This window comes from Myotis daubentonii, chromosome 13 (genome assembly GCF_963259705.1).
Source record: "Myotis daubentonii chromosome 13, mMyoDau2.1, whole genome shotgun sequence".
Classification (NCBI taxonomy): domain Eukaryota; kingdom Metazoa; phylum Chordata; class Mammalia; order Chiroptera; family Vespertilionidae; genus Myotis; species Myotis daubentonii.
In genome coordinates this window covers 18,337,717-18,356,118 of record NC_081852.1, presented here as the reverse complement: position 1 = coordinate 18,356,118, position 18,402 = coordinate 18,337,717, and the positions used below count along the sequence as shown (strand labels likewise).

General features: G+C 39.3%; 1 protein-coding gene across 1 annotated transcript in view; it reads left to right on the top strand.

Annotated features, from left to right (window-relative positions):
* SAMD8 (sterile alpha motif domain containing 8) overlaps positions 1-18,402 on the top strand; it is a 63,533-nt gene that overhangs the window by 23,533 nt on the left and 21,598 nt on the right. The window contains exon 2 of the mRNA XM_059662289.1: positions 13,164-13,756. Coding sequence (XP_059518272.1) covers positions 13,164-13,756 — 593 coding nt within the window. The remainder of the gene's footprint in view (positions 1-13,163; positions 13,757-18,402) is intronic.

Sequence of the window (18,402 nt, the reverse complement as noted above, 5' to 3'; positions counted from 1 at the left end):
CTTATTGAAATAGAACATATCACTCATTCTAAAGGTAATCCAAGAACATATATATTTAATGAGAACAGTGGATAAAACATAGTATGCTTAATTAATTTCCCAGGAAATTCAAGAAACATCATAAAGTTACTTTGCCTTACTTAGAATGGAACCAGAATGTGGGCTTTATGAGAGAGCTTGAAGCCTTTACTTTGGGTACTTCACTGACTTTGAAAGACAGCAACTTGAAGGGCCTATACTGGTATATTCAATCAGGGTTCACTTGCAAGAGACAAGCTACTCAATCAGGATTCACTTGCAAGAGACAAGCTACTCTAGACTCTGGGCTGGGCTACTAGGAATGACTTATAGAACAAGAACTGGTATACCAGAGGAGTGCTACTTTTCCATAGTCTGCAAAGGTATTATTAGGGTGTTAGAAGGCCAGCATGAAACTATTAGTCTAAGAACATATCACCTCAACAGCAAAAAATAACCCAATTAAAAAATGGGCAAAGGACTTAAATAGACATTTCCCTAAAGAAGCTATACAAATGTCCAATAAACACATGAAAAGATTATTAATATCACTATCATTATGGAACTCAAATCAAAACCACAGTGAGATACCACTTCACACCAATTACTATTATTAAAGCAAAACAATAAAGAAAAAATAACAAGGCGAGGATGTTGACAAGGACATAGAAAAATTAGACCACTTGTGCACTGCTGATGGGACTGTAAAATTGTACAGCTGCTTTGAAAAATGGTATAGTGATTCCTGAAAAAATTAAACATTTCCTAATGACCCAGCAATTTCACTTTTGGTAATATATCCAAAAGAAGTGAAAGCAGGATTTAAAGTAATCCAAATGCCCATTGATGCATGAATGGGTAAACAAAATGTGACATATACATAAATGTACTATTATTCAGCCTTAAAAAGGGAGGAAATTCTGACACGTGCTACAATATGGATGAACCTTGAAGATATTAAGCTAAGGGAAGTAAGCCAGACACACAAGGACAATTGTTATATGATTCTGGTTATTTGAGGAATCTAGAATAGTCAAATTCATAAAGACAGAGAGTAGAGTAATGGTTGCCAGGGGCTGGAGAGGGGACAATGGGAAATTATTGTTTAATGAATATAGAATTTCCATTTGAGCTGATGAAAAGTTCTAGTAATGGATGGTGGGTAGTTATGGTTGCAAACAATATGAATGTACTTAATGCCACTGAAGTGTACACTTAAAAATACTTAAAATAGTAAGTTTTCTTATATACAGTTTAATACACATACACACAAAGAACGTACATAATATAAGGAAGCCAGTACTGTTTCACAACTGTAACTGATTCCTGACATTTAAAAAATTAGTGGCTTAAAATGGAAAATTATGTGTGTGCGCTCACGCGCGCGCGTGCGCGCACACACACGCGCACACACACACACACACACACACACCACTTTCGCATTCTTCCTTGTGGATAACCAAAACTTTTGTAAAATGGCCACAACTTCACCTCACTTCTACTTTCCGCATCTCATGTCAGCAAATATAGTTGGCTGAACCCAATTCACATTTAGAATGCTCCTTGCAAGGGATTCTGGGGAATCATTTTTAGCTTTCAACCTCTGCAGTAGCAGAAAACAACTAGAGAGAGACTGGAAAGAATGCTACGTGCCAATGCATATTTGTCACAGACTCTGAGTCAATGGTGATTCATAGCAGTCACAGGTAATGCTCCTTAAGCCAAGCTGTCATTTCCAGGAGTAGCCAGACTGTCCTGGCTACTGTCCAGTCACAGAGGTAGGGTGGAGCAAACAAATAGCTTCAACAGGCCGGGTCGGAAAAGGGTTTGTTGATAGTCATTATCTCCTTTTGCAGTTCTGGACTGATTGTGCTTAGTTTATTAAACCTGACATATAGTACTTAATACTTTTAATGTTGCAGACCACAATTTGAGTTATTTATATTATTGTGAAGAGATTTGGGTCACTCTAATGGGATGCACTAAAGGCTCATTGATTGAAGAGTAGTTAGACCAATGTTAAGAAATACCAGATTTAAAGTTCTTATATTTATGGTAAGCTCTTTTCATTTTGTTAAGTATGGAGATAAGAACAATATAAATATACTGAGTTTTTTTACTCTCAGGCTGCTGAAATCTCTAATTAGTATTAACTAAATTTGGAAAGAAAAGAAATAAATTCATTAGTAAATAAAAGGTTGATGTGCTAAAAATGCATTTTTTAAATCGTTTTCAAAAATTTCTAACTATGGTCCACCCAAAAGATAAGATATCTTTTGTTCCACTTAGTACAGAACAATCAACGGCTTTTCATTATCTGTTATCTATGACTTGGAACTAAATTTGATTAATGATTCTGCCTGAATGCACTTTTCTCTTAGTGCTTTGATAATATAGTACTGACCTTTTATAATTAATTTCTTAATTGCTTATATTTCAGAATAAACTTTAAAAATTTTTATCTCAAATTGAAATGTTTCCTTTATACATACCAATTAACATTTTGGACAAGTACCAAGTTTTGCATGCATTATTTCAAAATGTGGATCAAGTTTTAATGATGTACTTGGGAGTTTAGTTGTCTAAATAACACCTCAGATTCTTTGATATAGTTTTCCACTTGCAGAAAGCTAATCTAAGGTACTACAGTACTATTTGTAATAGTAATAAAATTGTGAATAATTGCCAACAATGAGAGATGGACAAATTTTATTATTGTATAGCCATACAATGGAATTCCCTTTTTAGAGGATAATTTAATACCATTAGACAGGACTCAGACAGTAATGTTAAGCTAAATGACACAGATTATTTATGGTATGATTTCTAATTCTAGAACATTCTATAAGAATGTATACATAACAAATTACAAGCAATAGTTCTCGGGGGGGGTGATTTAAAAATATTTTAAATGTTCTTCAATGAATATGTACTGCTTCTATGTATTTTTTCCTTTTTATTATGAAGATACATGAAAAGATTTAAACAATGCAGAAATTTGCAGACTAAAACCATAAAAGTCCTTTAGTCCCCTACGCAGACAAATGAAATTCAATTTATCAGCTTGTTCTTTGATAGATTTTGCTTTTGGTATCATGTAAGAAATCTTTACCTAACCTAAGATCAGAAAGATTTTCTCCTGTTTTCTTCTAGTCTAGAAGCTTTCTATTTTTAGGTTTTACATTAGGTCTGTGATCTATTTTGAGTTAGTTTTTATATGTGGTGAGAGATATATTGATGCTTTTAACATATGGATATCCATTTGTTCCAGTACCATTTGATGAAAAGAATGTCCTTTCTCCACTGAATTGCCTTTGCACATTTGGAGAAAATGAGATATCCATGTAGGTCCATTTCTAGATTCTCTATTGTGTTCTATTGATTTGTTCATCTTTATGCCAATACTACTTCTTGATTAGGGTACTGTAGTGTGATAGAATTCTAAAATGCCTCCAATGACCTTTGTATAATGGGAGGAGCCTATAAATGTGATGGACTGTCACTCCTGTGATTAGATTATGTTATCTACCATAGTTGACTAAGAAAGGGAGGTTGTCCTCACTGGGCCTGACCTAATCAAGCAGCCCTTAGAAAAGACTGGGCTTTTCCTGGAGAAAGAGATTCCAAGCACAAGAGGGATTCAACACTCATGTGTCACAAAATGACAGTTTTGGTCAACAATAGATCGCATATACAGCTGTGGTCCTATAGGATTGTAATGGAGCTGAAAAATTCCTATTGCCTAGTGACATTGTAGCTGTCAAAACCCTGTAGCGCAACACATTACTCCCATGTTTGTTGTGATGCTGGTGTAAGCAAACCCACTTTGCTGCCAGTCATACAAAAGTATAGCACATGCACTCAGGCCAGTTAGAGTGCAGGCCTGTGCACCAAAGGGTTGGGTTCCTTCCAGGTCAAGGGCATGTACCTGGGTTGCAGGTTCGATACCTGGCCCCAGTCAGGAACATGTGGGAGGCAACCAGTTGATGTGTATCTCACACATTGATCTCTCTCTCTCTCTCTCTCTCTCTCTCTCTCTCTCTCTCTCTCCCCCCCCCCCCCACCTCTCTTCTACTCTCTAGAAAACAAAAAATCATAATGGAAAAAATATCCTCCAGTGAGGATTAACCAAAAAAAAAAAAAAGTATAACATGATTATGTGTAGTACCTAATACTTGATAATAAACAACTATATTACTGGGTTTATGTACTGACTATGCTTTTAATTGTTATTTTAGAGTATTCTTTATACTTAAAAATAAGTTTGCTACAAAACAGTATGCCATTGCTACACCAGCAGCAGCCTCATATATCTCATGTTTACATCTGATTGCATCATTTTCTTTTATGTTTTATTTAATCTTGTTCTTTTGTTTTTAACCTTGCCCAAGGATATGTTTCAAATTGATTTTAGAGAGGGAGAAACATCAGTGTGAAAGAGAAACATTGATCAGTTGCCTCCAGTATGCTCCCCAACCAGGGATTGAACACACAACCTTCTGGTGTATGGGACAATGCTCCAACCAACAGCCACCCGTCCAGGGCTAATCTCATGTTGTTTTATAAATGTAGTGTGGCCTAAGTGTACAGTGTTTATAAAGTTTACAGTATGGTACGGTAATGTCCTAGGCCTTCATATTCACTCATTCACTGACTCACCCAGAGCAACTTCCAGTCCTTTGGCCTCCATTCATATTAAGTACCCTACACAGATGTCCCATTTTTATCTTTTATACCATATTTTTACTATACCTTTTCTATGTTTAGATACACAAACACATAGCATTGTATTGCAGTTGCCTAAAGTATTCAGTACGGGATTGTAACCGTGGAGCTGTAGGGTGTACCATATAACATAGATGTGTAGTAGGCTGTACCATCTGGGTTTATGTAAGTGCACTCTGATGTTTACACAACGAAATTGCTTAATGATGCTCAGAATTTATCCCATCATTAAATGGCACACGACTATAAATTTATCAATATCTACAAAAAAGCCCTTTGGTATTTTGATTGGATTTGCAGTGAATCTATAGGTCAGATTTGGGAAGAATTGACATCTTGACAATATTGAGTCTTCTGACCCACTCATCTATCATTATATAGATCTTTAATTTCTCTTAGATGTGTTTTATAGTGTTTAGTATACAGGCCTTTCCCATGTTTGGTCAGATTTATCCTTGAATATTTCATATTTTTTATGCTATTATAAATGGTATTGTTTTATAAATTTCAATTTTTTATGCTCCATTGCTAGTATATAGAAATACGGTTGATTTTTGTCTGTTGATCTTATATCAGGCAATCTTACTAAACTAACTTATTACTTCAAGTAGCTTTTTTGTTTAAATTTCATTGAATATTCTACATAAATGATCATTTTTGTCTTTATTCCTATGTACATAATGTGTCTATTTTCTCTTTTTTGCTTTTAAGATTTTCTCATTGTCACTGGTTTGGGGCAGTTTGATATGTATTTATGTTTGGAGTTTATTAAACTTTTTGGATATGTGTATTTATGGTTTTCACTAAATTTGGCAAATGTTTGGCCATTGTTACTTCAAATATTTTTCTGTACTCTCCCTCTTATCCTTTGGGGACTACAGTTATACCTCTTTAGGCTGTTTGAAGTCCCACCTCTCACTGATGTTCTTTTCATTTTTTTAACCATTAAGTTCAGTGGCATTAAATACATTCACATTGTTGTGCAACTATCACCACCATCCTGCTCTATAACTTTTTCCTCATCCCAAATGGAAACTCTGTACCCATTAAATAATAACTCCTCATTGTTTCCTATGCCCAGTCCCTGGAAACCACCATTCTACTTCCTGAACCTATGATTTTGACTACTCTAGGTATCTCATGTAAGTGGAATCATACAATATTTGTCTTTTAGTCTCTGGCTTGTTTAAATTAACACACTGTCTTCAAAGTTCCTTTTAAAGGCAGAATAATATTATCTTCATTTTTCAAAAGTCCTTTTGCACTGGCCGGTGTGGCTCATGTGGTGGGCATCATCCTGTGCCCCCAGAGGTTGCTGGTTCGATTCAGGGCACATGTCCAGATTGTAGGCTCTTAAAACATCGATGTTTTTCTCTCTCTCTCCCTCTCTAAAAATCAAACTATTTTTTTTTTTTAGTCTCTTTTCTTCTTGTGTTTCATTTTGAACTATTTCTATTGTTATGTGTTTGAGTTTATTATTTTTATCTTTTGCAATGTCTAATCAGGTATTAATCCTATTACATGTGTTTTTCATTCATATATTGTCACTTAATCTGCAGAATTTTGAGTTGGATCCTTTTATGTGTCCATGTCATTATTTAACCTTTTGAATATATATAATACACTTTTTTATAACAGTTAATTTCCTTGTCTGCTAATTCTGTTATCTGGGTCAATTCATTGCTTTTTTATTCATTATAGATTAATTTTTCAACTTTATTACATGCCTGATCATTTTTGATTGGATGCCAGACATTATGAATTTCAGTATACTTTTATTGATTTCAGAGCGGTAGGGAGAGGGATAGAGAGAGATAGAAACATCAATGATGAGAGAGAATCATTGATTGGCTGCCTCCTGCATGCCCCCTACTGGGGATCGAGCCTGCAACCCGGGCATGTGCCCTGACCAGGAATCAAACTGTGACCTCTTGATTCATAGGTCAGTGCTCAACCACTGAGCCACATCCGCTGGGCCTGAATACTTTTCTATTTCTACTAATATTCCTGAGCTTTGCTGTGGAATGTAGTTTAATTACTTAAAAATAATTTGATCCTTTTGGGTCTGGCTTTTAAGATTTGTTCAACTGGACCAGAGATGTGGCAAGGCCAGGGCATGGTTTCTTAATATCAACACTATAACATTTTGGGCCAGATAATTCTTTGTTGTGAAAGGCTGTTCGGGGCTTTGCAGAAGGTTTAATAGCATCCTTAGCCTCTTTAGGTGACCCCTAATTGTGACAACCAGAGATCTCCAGAAATTGCCATATGTTTTTATAAATTGCACCCCCCTCCATTGAAAATTACTGCTTTAGGATTAATTTTGCCTCAGTACTCTGACAAGATCTTCCTGTATAATCTACCCAGTGTTCCATGAATCATGAGATGTTGTTTTTCAGTCTGGCTGTTTGTGAAAGGCACTGTTATTGGCCTTGGGTAAGTACTGGGCACTGTTCCCTCTGATCTTTTGGATGGTTGGTTGTTTGTGGGGGTTTTTTCAGTCTTTTTTTCTTTCGTCACGTACATGCACTGATCAGTACTCAGCTTCACATTCAAGGGAGACGCTCTGCAGATCTCTGGAGTCCCATCTTAAATCTGTTTGGGCTGCTATAGCAAAAATACCAGAGACTGCTTAAACAACACACATTTATTTCTCATAGTTCTGGAGGCTGAATCCAAGATCAAAGTGCCAGCAGATTTTTGTCTAGTGAAGTTCCACTTCCTGGCTAATAAATGGTCCTCTTCTAGCTGTCTTTACAGGGCAGAAGGATGAGAGAACTCTCTAGGGTGTCTCTTATAAGGTCACTAATTCCATTCATGAGGCTTCTGCCCCCTTGACCTAATCACCTCCTAATACCATCCCACTGGGGGTTATGAATTTTTGGGGGGGGACCAAGACTTATTTAGTCCATAACAAGTTCTCTGTGCATCTTTCTGCTCGCCAGTATTCTATCCCATGATCACTAGCCACCTTGATCTCTTCGGACTCTCAGCTCTATCTCTTCAATTTAGCAAGTCTGCCAGGCCTCGTCCAGTTTCTGTCCGGTGCCATTCTGTCTAAAAACCCTCAAGGCAGTAAGCTGGGGCAGTAGGGCTCACCTAGTTAGTTCCTATCTCTTGGGGATCTCTTCTGTTGTCTGATGCCCAGTGTCTTGAAACTGTTCCGCCGTCTCATATATTTTGTCTCCTTTCTGGTTCTTTCAGGTGGGAGGTTAAATCTGGTCCCTCTTAGAAGCAGAAATTCCTTTAACTGATAATTAATTCATATTAATTATTGATTAAAGCCGAAAGTGTTCTTAAACATTGACTAACCTAATTTCTTCATTTTATGGATTTGTATGAAATCTATAGCAGTCATATTCTTCGTTTTAAGCCTCCTATTTCCTGTAGTTCTTATGGTACAACATAAATATTAAATTGGTCCTAAGCCTTCTATCATCTTTTAATATACCTCTTCAATGCAGGTTTTCACAGTGTTAGCTAAATATGGGCCCCTAACTATATGCAGTAGCATACAATTAAAGGACATGCCCCAACCTGATGAAGCACAACAGTGGAATGCGTCATGTTTTTAGGGCTCTGCCACAGCAGGCTCACAGACTTCCAGGAGGCTTCCTTGTATGATAACTCATATTTTCTAGTAGCTAACACACCACCACCATCAAAGCTTGGTCTGTTAGCCCGATTGAGGGTCTAAAGAACTGGTGATATAAGAAAGAAAAAACAATGAAAAAGAAGATCATTTTGAGCAGATTATGATACAAATCTATACTGAAAAATAATGTTACAAGGATGGGAGTGACTTGGAACCCATTGATGGTAAGCTGTTGGAAAGAGGAGAAAGGTAGCAAAATAGAAATAAAATAACAGAAGTCAAGCCTTGTTTTGTGTGAATGAGCTTCACAAATTTGCTGTGTTGTAACTGCTGCAGAAATTGTAGCATGTGCTTGTTGGATTTTCAAGGATGAAGTAATTTACTCAGAGCGGTTGGGGAAAAGATATGTACATACCTTAGTGGGCAGGATGAAACCATCTGGCTATGTATATAAATAAAACAGTGAAATCATACGTTAATGGAATATTATGTACATTTATGTATTCAGTGATATGCATCAATGTGTATAAATTCCATGTGTTAAAGTGAATAAATCATAATGCTTTGGCCTTTGGGACAGGTGATTATATGCTCTAGATAAGAGTTGAGAAAAGAGTTTTTTGTAGTTCTCCAGTATATAAGAATTAGATAGCCTTTTTAAATGTGCAGATAACTTATGGATGGATATGCTGTTAATTTTCCAAGACTGAAAAGCTATTGCGTGTTAATAATATTAAAATCTCTGTTTGGAAACAAAATATGATTTAAGGCTTCCAAAAACTAGGATTGCTTTTTAGTAATTAAGAAATAAATATTTAATGAGAGTATTTCTTGTTTGCTGAATATTTTTGATGGTGTCTGTGGTGCTCATGTAGTTAAGTATCTGCCTTTTTCAAGAGTGTGTGTGGGTAGGGAGAGAATTCAGAACAGTAGCAGCTTTTTACTTTCTTCAGCATAAGGCAGCATAGAAGCTGTTTCATAGCCAAAAATGCATGTTCTAAGGGAATGCTAAACACCAAAATCAGGAATTATTTATTACATCTGGGAGTAGAGGAAGGGGATGCTATCAGGAAAGGACATTTACTTGTATTTATATTTGGTTTTGCTTTTGAAAGCAAACTTTTTAAATAAAATTTAACATGTAGAGAAAAGTGTAGATCGTAAGTATATATATAGCTTGATGAATTTTCACAAAGTGAATATATCTGTAAACTAATACTCATATTAAGAAACAGAACATTTGTATTGGATCTGGGTAGTGGCCACATGGGTTTTTGTTGTATCATTCTTTTTTAAGTAATTTAAAGTTTGCCTAATATGTTTTATAAATATCATCTCAGAAGGAAATATGGTTTTGAGAGATCTGGAAAATGTCAGAAAACCACAGGCCTTACTAGTTGAGAAATTTTAGGGAAATAGGTTTTTCCCATGTAGGCCTTTGTCTCCCGTGTATCTGATAAAGTTTATAAACCTGATACTGGTCCAAGTTACTGAAAGTTTTAAAATGGAAAAAGAACATAAACAGTGCTGTGTGGGATCAACGTAATAAAAATTATTTGTACTTTTTGGGACAATACATTCTTAGCCATTTATAGTTTGCAATATAACGTTTGGGTCCTCAAACTTATGGATTTGTTGAAATGACAGTTTTGGTTTTAAATTTTTATCACTAAAATCTCGATAGTTTAAGAAGGAAATTCCTTATTCAGTTCTATAATGGGATACTCAAAGTATAGAAAAACTGAGCTAATAAGATAGTTATAAATATTTATATCTAGTTTAAAAGCTATATATCTGTTATAGAAATTGTTATTTGTATAGTACACAGAAATATGCTTGATCTAAGGGGTTTCCTGAAATTAGTTATCTATCTACCATTGTGGTGTGTGTTTTTTTGTTTTATTTATTTATTTTTTTAAATGTTTATTGTTGAGAATATTACAGATGCCCCTCCTTTTTCCCTGCATTGTTTCCCTTCACCTGGTTCCTGCCCCACTCCTGGCCTTCTTTACCCTATTGTCTGTGTCCATAGGTAATGCATATATATACATATAAAATCTTTTGTTTAATCTCTTCCTGCTCCCACCCCCATCCCTCTTCCCTCTGAGACTCGTCAGTCTGTTCCATTTCCATGCCTCTGATTCTATTTTATTCACTAGTTTATTCTGTTCATTAGATTTCTCATTTGTTTATTTTGATTTTTAGATTTAATTGTTGATAGATATGTATTTAGTACATTTTTAATGCTCATATTTTTTGTCTTTTTTTCTTCTCTTACTTTCACCAGGTAGGGGAAATTTTCTGTCATTATTTCTTCAAATAGGTTTTCAATATCTTTCTCCCTTTTTCTGGCACCCCTATAATGCGAATGTTAGTACACTTGAAGTTGTCCCACAGGCTCCTTATATATCTTCATATTTTTGGATTCTTTTTTCAATTTGCTCTTCTGATTGGGTGTTTTTTTGCTTCCTCATATTTCAAATCATTGATTTGATTCTCAGAATCCTCTACTGTTGAATCCCTGTGTGTTATTCGTTATTTCAGTCAGTGTATGCTTAATTTCTGATGGTCCTTTTCCATTTTTTGGCATTCTCACTAAGATCCTGAAAAGTCTCACTAAGTCTTTGAGGCCTCAAGAAGATTTTTGAGTAACATTATAACTGTGGTTTTGAACTCTATATCCAATAGTTTGCTTTCTTCTATTTCTTTCATTTGTGACATGTTTCTTTGTCTCTGCATTTTGGCTGCTTCCCTGTGTTTGTTTCTATATATTAGGTAGAGCTGCTATGTCTCCTTAATTTGGTAGAGTGGCCTTGTGTAGTAGGTGTCCTAAAGGGCCCAGTGGCTTAGCCTCCCTCACCTGAGCTGAGCACTTTAGGTGTGCCCTTTTGAGGGCTGTATGTACAATCTTGTTACAGTTGAGACTTTATTGCTATTGGTGTCACTGGAAGGAATTGACCTCCAGGCCAATTGGCTGTGGGGACCAGCTGCAACTACAGTGGGAGAGCTGCTATGCAGGGGATCCCCCTATGGAGCAGGACTTGCTTCAGTGGGGCTTTGGTGCTCACTGAATCTGCCCCTTGAGTGTGTCACTTATGGATGTCTAGAGTTATAATCTGGTATGGTCTAATGTTGGGTGCACTGGCTCTTGGGTCTCCAGGAAAGTGCAAAGTCAGCCATTGCCTGGGGCCACCCAGCAGGAACTACAGACAGATCTGCAGATTCCTCCTCTTTGTATCCGGTTTGGAAGTGCCCAGGCGAGGCCCAGCTGTGAAGTAAGGCAGGCTGGTATAGTGCCAGGACTTGGGCCTTTTATTGATAGGTTTGGGGCTCCCTGACGCAGCTGCAGCTTGTTTGAGAGATTTTAGCGAAGTCTGAAGCCTGAGCAAGGACAGGTCATTCATATGCAAAAGTGGCTGCACACAGGTTGGGTGGGGGTTGCAAATTGGATGGGGCAGGGTCTCAGGGAATCACTAGGACATAGCAAACAGAAGTGGCTGCCAGTCAGCCCTCCTACTGAGGAGGTCCCAGCATAGGAACAATGACCCCTGCCAGCACCTCTGTCTGGGAGAAAGCTATCCTCAAGTTCCTGCCCCAATGCCAGGTAGTCTAGTTCCTCCTCATATGCGTCTGTGTCCCCCAGAGCCTTGCCCTGACACTGGAGCGCAGAGGAAGTAAGACTTTGTAAGTTCAGTTTGTGCATCGACCCTTTAAGAGGAACAGCTGGGTCTCCAGCAGCCTCCATATTACTCAGCCCCAATCCCTGCTGGTTTTTACAGCCTATAGTTATGGGGACTTATTTTCCCAGCTCTGGGAGCCAGGGCTGGGGGTCTGGTGTGGGGCTGGGCCTTTAGCTCCTCACGGGCCTCCACAGAGATGATCTCCCTCCTGATTAAAAAGTGGCACATGTGAGTGCTCATCTAGCCCCATCTGCAACTCTGCCCCTCCTACCAGTCTCAATATGCTTTCTTCTTTTCTTCTCTGATTGTAGGACTTCCATTCAGCCAGCTTTCAGGCCGTTCTGGATGATGGTTGTTCTGTATTTTAGTTGTAATTTTAATATAGTTGTAGGAGGCAGCAAGTACAGGCATTTACCTACACTGCCATCTTGGTTCTCCTGTGGTGTTCTGTTTTGTTTTGAAATATATTTTTATTGATTTCAGAGGAAGGAAGAGGGAGAGAGTGATAGAAACATCAATGATAAGAGAGAATCATTGATTGGCTGCCTCTTGCATGCCCCCTACTGGGGATTGAGCCTGCAACCTGGGCATGTACCCTGACTGGGAATAAAACCCTTACCTCTTGGTTCATAGGTGATGTTCAACCAGTGAGTCACACCAGCCAGGTTTTTTTGTGTTTGTTTTTGTTTTTTAATGTGGTGTTTTTTTTCTTTTTGGAAGAGGGGGCAATACTTATTCCATGAACATGAAGATTTCTGAAATTTATTTTTTACATATAATAAATCTTTACATCTCATTTTATGAAAAGTATTAAAATGGTATTTTCTCCATTGCTTTCAATAGTAGGCTTTATATAATTAAGTTATGGCTGCTATGGTGTGGAAAAGTCATTTATAAAATAATTTTTTGTAAAAATGTTTGGTCATTAGCTTCCTTTATGTTAATAGGATAATAGGCATAAAATTATTAGAATTTTAACCTATTGAAAACCACTCATTATTGAATACTTGTTTCTTCATTCTAGAAGCCAATAGGGCAGTATAGGTAAATTACCGTTTCTGGTATGTTTATGCGTATTTGGTCTTCAAAGGAGTTGCTAAGACACACTGAAGATTTTGTTTTGTTTTTCTGTTTTCCCTTGACAGACAGTGGAGGAGGAAATGGCTGGTCCTAATCAACTCTGCATTCGCCGCTGGACAACCAAGCATGTGGCTGTTTGGCTGAAGGATGAAGGCTTCTTTGAATATGTGGACATATTATGCAATAAGCACCGACTTGATGGAATCACATTGCTAACATTAACTGAATATGATCTCCGGTCTCCTCCTCTGGAAATCAAAGTCTTAGGGGACATTAAAAGGTTAATGCTTTCCGTCCGGAAATTGCAGAAAATACATATTGATGTTTTAGAAGAGATGGGATACAACAGTGACAGTCCCATGAGTTCCATGACCCCTTTCATCAGTGCTCTTCAGAGTGCAGAGTGGCTCTGTAATGGGGAGCCTTCACATGACTGTGATGGACCCATCATTGATTTGAATTCTGATCAGTACCAATACATGAATGGTAAAAACAAACATTCTGTTCGAAGATTGGACCCAGAGTACTGGAAGACCATATTGAGTTGTATATATGTTTTTATAGTATTCGGTTTTACATCTTTCATTATGGTTATAGTCCACGAGCGAGTGCCTGACATGCAGACCTACCCACCACTCCCAGATATATTCTTAGACAGGTAAGTTTTGTTTCTAGTTGCCAAATTTGTAGAAGATTGCTATAACAGCAATGATAAGTACATATTTATAATAACTGCTATTGTTCTTTTGATTGATATATACTTTTCATTTGCTTTATCTGATAATATAGAACGATATGCTTTAAAATTGCCTCTTTCTCTTAGAGTAAACCAGACCTTAACCCTAGGTGAGTGAGAGAGACCACTATTTAATTTATTTTTCTGTAACTGTATTATAGCTCCCTGGGCACTTCAGATTTTAAAGGGGTTTCCCAGAAGTTTGTAATAAATGAAATTTGGTTACTTTTTTTTTTTTTAATGATGATCAGGGTTCTGCTTTTCTAAAAATATGGAGAGGTCTCCTGTATCACCAAATAAATCAGGATTATCACAAATAGTACATACTGATTCATTGATAGTATTCTGTTGTTTTTATGAAATTCCAAATGAATAAAAGTATTAGTAATATTAGCATATTACTAATAAAAGGGTAATATGCTAATTAGACCGGGAGACCTTCCGGACAAAGCCATGGTGGCGGGGCTGAGGCAGAGGCAGTTAGGGGCAATCAGGCCAGGAGGGGAGGGCAGTTGGGGGTGAGCAGGCCAGCAGGGGGGGCCAGTTGGGGGCAATCAGGCCGACGGGGGGGGGCAATTGGGGGCGAGCAGGCTGGCAGGGGGGGAAGTTGGGGGTGATCAGGCTGACAGGCAGAGTGGTTAGGGGAGATCAGGCAGGCAGGCAGGTGAGTGGTTAGGAGCCAGCAGTCCCAGATTGAGAGAGGGATGTCCCAGATTGGACAGGATGCAGGCCGGGCTGAGGGATAGCGTGCCCCCCCCCCCCAGTGTATGAATTTTGTGCACCGGGCTACTAGTATATATATATATGTGTGTGTGTGTGTATGAAAAATAACACTAGAACAAACCTCAAAACTGTTGGTTTTTATATTTGTGATTTTTATTCTTAAACTAAGGGGGTCCACACATCGACATTTTTATTTTTCTTGCTTTTAAAGATTTTAAAATTAATTTTTAGAGAGAGGATGGCAGAAGGAGAGATGGGGGGGCGGGTGGAGAGAGAAACATCAATGTGAGAGCAACACATTGATTAGCTTCCTTTTGCGTGCCCCCTACTGGGGATTGAACCCATAACCCAAGCACGTGCCCCGATTGGGAATTGAACTGGCAATCTTTTGGTGCACAGGACAATGCCCAACCAAGTCACACCAGCCAGGGCTATATTTGTGATTTTTAAAAAAGTATTTTAAGTTTGTAGTGCTTTCTTGTTTATTTTTATAAAATGTTTACACTTTTGAAGATGCCTAATAATTCATGTTTTTTAGTCAAATGGATTAAAATGTCCACTTTGATGGCAGGATGACATATATATCCATATTCAGTCCCCTCTCTAACGCCTACTAAAAGCATAATATAGAGGTTTTTAATGTTTGTTTGCTTTAAGTTGTACACCATAAGAATGGGTCAGATAAGAGAGGAGAAGACAGCCATACATTTTTGGAAGTTTGAAAAGCAGATGAGTGGCAACTAGCAAATCTAAAATAACCTAATTCTGAAACAAGTAGTCAAGAAAACTAAGAACCGCCCTGACCAGTTTGGCTCAGTGGATAGAGCGTCGACCTGCAGACTCAAGGGTCCCAGGTTTGATTCCGGTCAAGGGCATGTACCTTGGTTGCGGGCACATCCCCAGTGGGGGGCGTGCAGGAGGCAGCTGATCGATGTTTCTCTCTCATCGATGTTTCTAACTCTCTATCCCTCTCCCTTCCTCTCTGTAAAAAATCAATAAAATATATTTTTTAAAAAACAAACTAACTAAGAACCAACCCAGTCTATGTTTCAGATTTCTCAAAGCTGTGGATATTGGAGGTAAAAGGGTGGTAGATACTAAAATAAGAATTAAGTGGAAGCTGTTCAAGACGCTTGTTAGATCCCTGTATCTCTTCCCCTATTCTATACAGTTTTCCCAGTTGGAAAGGAAGGCCCCCCAAGAAAATAAGGAAGAAAGCATGTGGCTATCTGGGAATGAGTACTGTAAGCAGAGGAAACAGCAACGTGCAGAAATCTGAAATTGGTAGTATGCTTTAGCATGTGTAAAGAACAGCAAGTGAGAGATTGGGAGAACAGTTGCAGATGAGGTCTAAGAGGAGACAGGAATCCAGATTGTGTAGGGACCAATTGTAAGAGCTTTAGCTTTCATTTTGAGTGAAAGGGAAGCCTTTGGGAAGTATTTAGAAGTATTTAGAGTGAACTAACTTCCATTTTAAAAAGTCCTTCTAGTTGTTTATTAAGAATAGCCTGGGGGACTGGGAGTAAGAAAGCAGGGATTAGGTAAATTACTGAATTCATCTAGGTAAAGATGAGGTGGATTGGAGAGGATAGTTGTGGTAGAGATGGTGTGAAAGAGTCAATCAATCTCTATCTCTCTCTCTCTATACACACACACACACACACACACACACACACACACACACACACACACACTAGTGGCCCGGTGCATGAAATTCGTGCACGGGGGGGGGGGTCCCTCAGCCCAGCCTGTACCCTCTCTAATCTGGGACCCCTCGGGGGATGTCCAACTGCTGGTTTAGGCCCAATCCCAACTGCCGGATGTCTGGCAGTCGGACATCCCCTCTCGCAATCTGGGACCCCGGCTCCTAACCACTCACCTGCCTGCCTGCCTGATCGCCCCTAACCACTCTGCCTGCCAGCCTGCTTGCCCCCAGTTGCCCCCCACTAGCCTTCTCACCTGCAACTGCCCCCCCCCTTGCTGGACTGATTGCCCCCAACTGCCCCCCCTGCCTGCCTGCTCACCGCCTACTGCCCCCCCCACCCGCCAGCCTGCTTGGCCCCAACTGACCCCCATGCTGGCCTGCTCGCCCCCCACTCTCCCCCACCGGCCTGCTTGGCCCCAGCTGATACCCCTGCCAGCCTGATTGCCCCCAACTGCCCCCCCCCGCTGGCATGCTTGCCCCAAACTGCCCCTCCCACTGGCCTGATCACGCCCAACTGCCCCCCACTGTTGGCCTGCTCGCCCCCAGCTGCCCCCACCCCCACCAGCCTGCTTGGCCCCAACTGACACCCTTGCCGGCTTGATTGTCCCAACTGCCCCCTCGCTGCTGGCTGGCTCCCCCCCAACTCCTCCCCCACCCCCCCGCTGGCCTGCTTGCCCCCAACTTCCCCCACCGCTGACCTGATCACCCCCAACTGCCCTCCCCTCCTGGCCTGATCACCCCTAACCGCCTCGGCCCTGCCACTATGGCTTTGTCTGGGCAGCAGCCACGGAGCCAGCTGGGGTGACCAAGGAAGCCAAGCTTCCACCTCCCGCCCGCTTCGGCCAGCTCCGTGGCTCCAGCTGGCGCTGCCATCTTTGTCACATCAATTTGCATATTCCCTCCTTATTGGCTACGGGCACCACCATTTTTATCACAAAGTGATGGTTAATTTGCATATTACTCTTTTATTAGGTAGGATACTAATATATAGAAGGTATATTGCCAACAAGATTTGCTGATGAATTTCATGTAAAGTATGAGTGAAAGAGAGAAGCCCTAGCTGGTTTGGCTCAGTGGATAGAGTATCAGCCTGTGGACTGAAGGGCTCCGGGTTTGATTCTGGTCAAGGACATGTAACTCAGTTGCAGGCTCAATAATCCCTAGCCCTGGTCAGGGCCTATGTGGGAGGTAACCAATCAATGTGTCTCTCTCTCTGTCTCCCATCCTCCCTTTCATTCTCTCTAAAAATCAATGGAAAGATATCCTCAGGTGAGGATTAACAAAGAAAAAAAACACACAAAAAAAGAATTATCCCAAGATTTTTGACTTGAGCATCTGGAAGGATGGAGTTGCCCTTTACAGAAATGGGAAGACTGTAGGAGCTGACTTGGAGAGAAGATTTAGGGTCTGATTTTAGACATGTCAAGTTTGAGCTATCTTTTATACCAAATCAACTAAGAGATGGAAAAGATGAGTTAGAATCCAGAGAGATCTAGGCTGACTCGGAGAGTTACCAGCATAGGTAAAGCTATGATGCTTAGATAAGATCTCCTAGGAAGTGAGAGGGAAAATAAAATTGAAAACTGGGCCAAAGAACATTATAACATTTAGAGGTAAGAGAAGTAACTGGCAAAGAAGATTGAGAATGTCAGGGCAGAGAGAGAGTTATGTATCCTGGAAGCCAAGTTAAAAAAACAAACAAACAACAGTTTGAGAATGCAAGAATGATTAATAATTAGCTATGTTAAGTGCTGCTGAGGGGCCAAGTAAGATGAGGGTAATTGATCGTTGGATTTAGCAACATGTTGGTCATCAGTTACCTTGACAAAAGCTAATAAGGGCAAAAGCCTGATTTTAATGGAATCAAGAAAGAATGTGAGACTTGCTGGAATTTATATAAAAGTATGTCTCTACAAATATGAAACAACATATGCACAAAGTTATTCATTGTGGCATTATTTCTAATAATTACATATCTATTAGAAATACTCTAAATGCTTATCCATGAAAAACTACTTGAATGGTACATCTACACAGTAGAGTACTATTTAATCATGAAAAAGAATGAGGGGCCTGGCCAGTGTGGCTCAGTGGTTGAGCATCAACCTAAGAACCAGGAGGTCACAGTTTGATTCCCGGT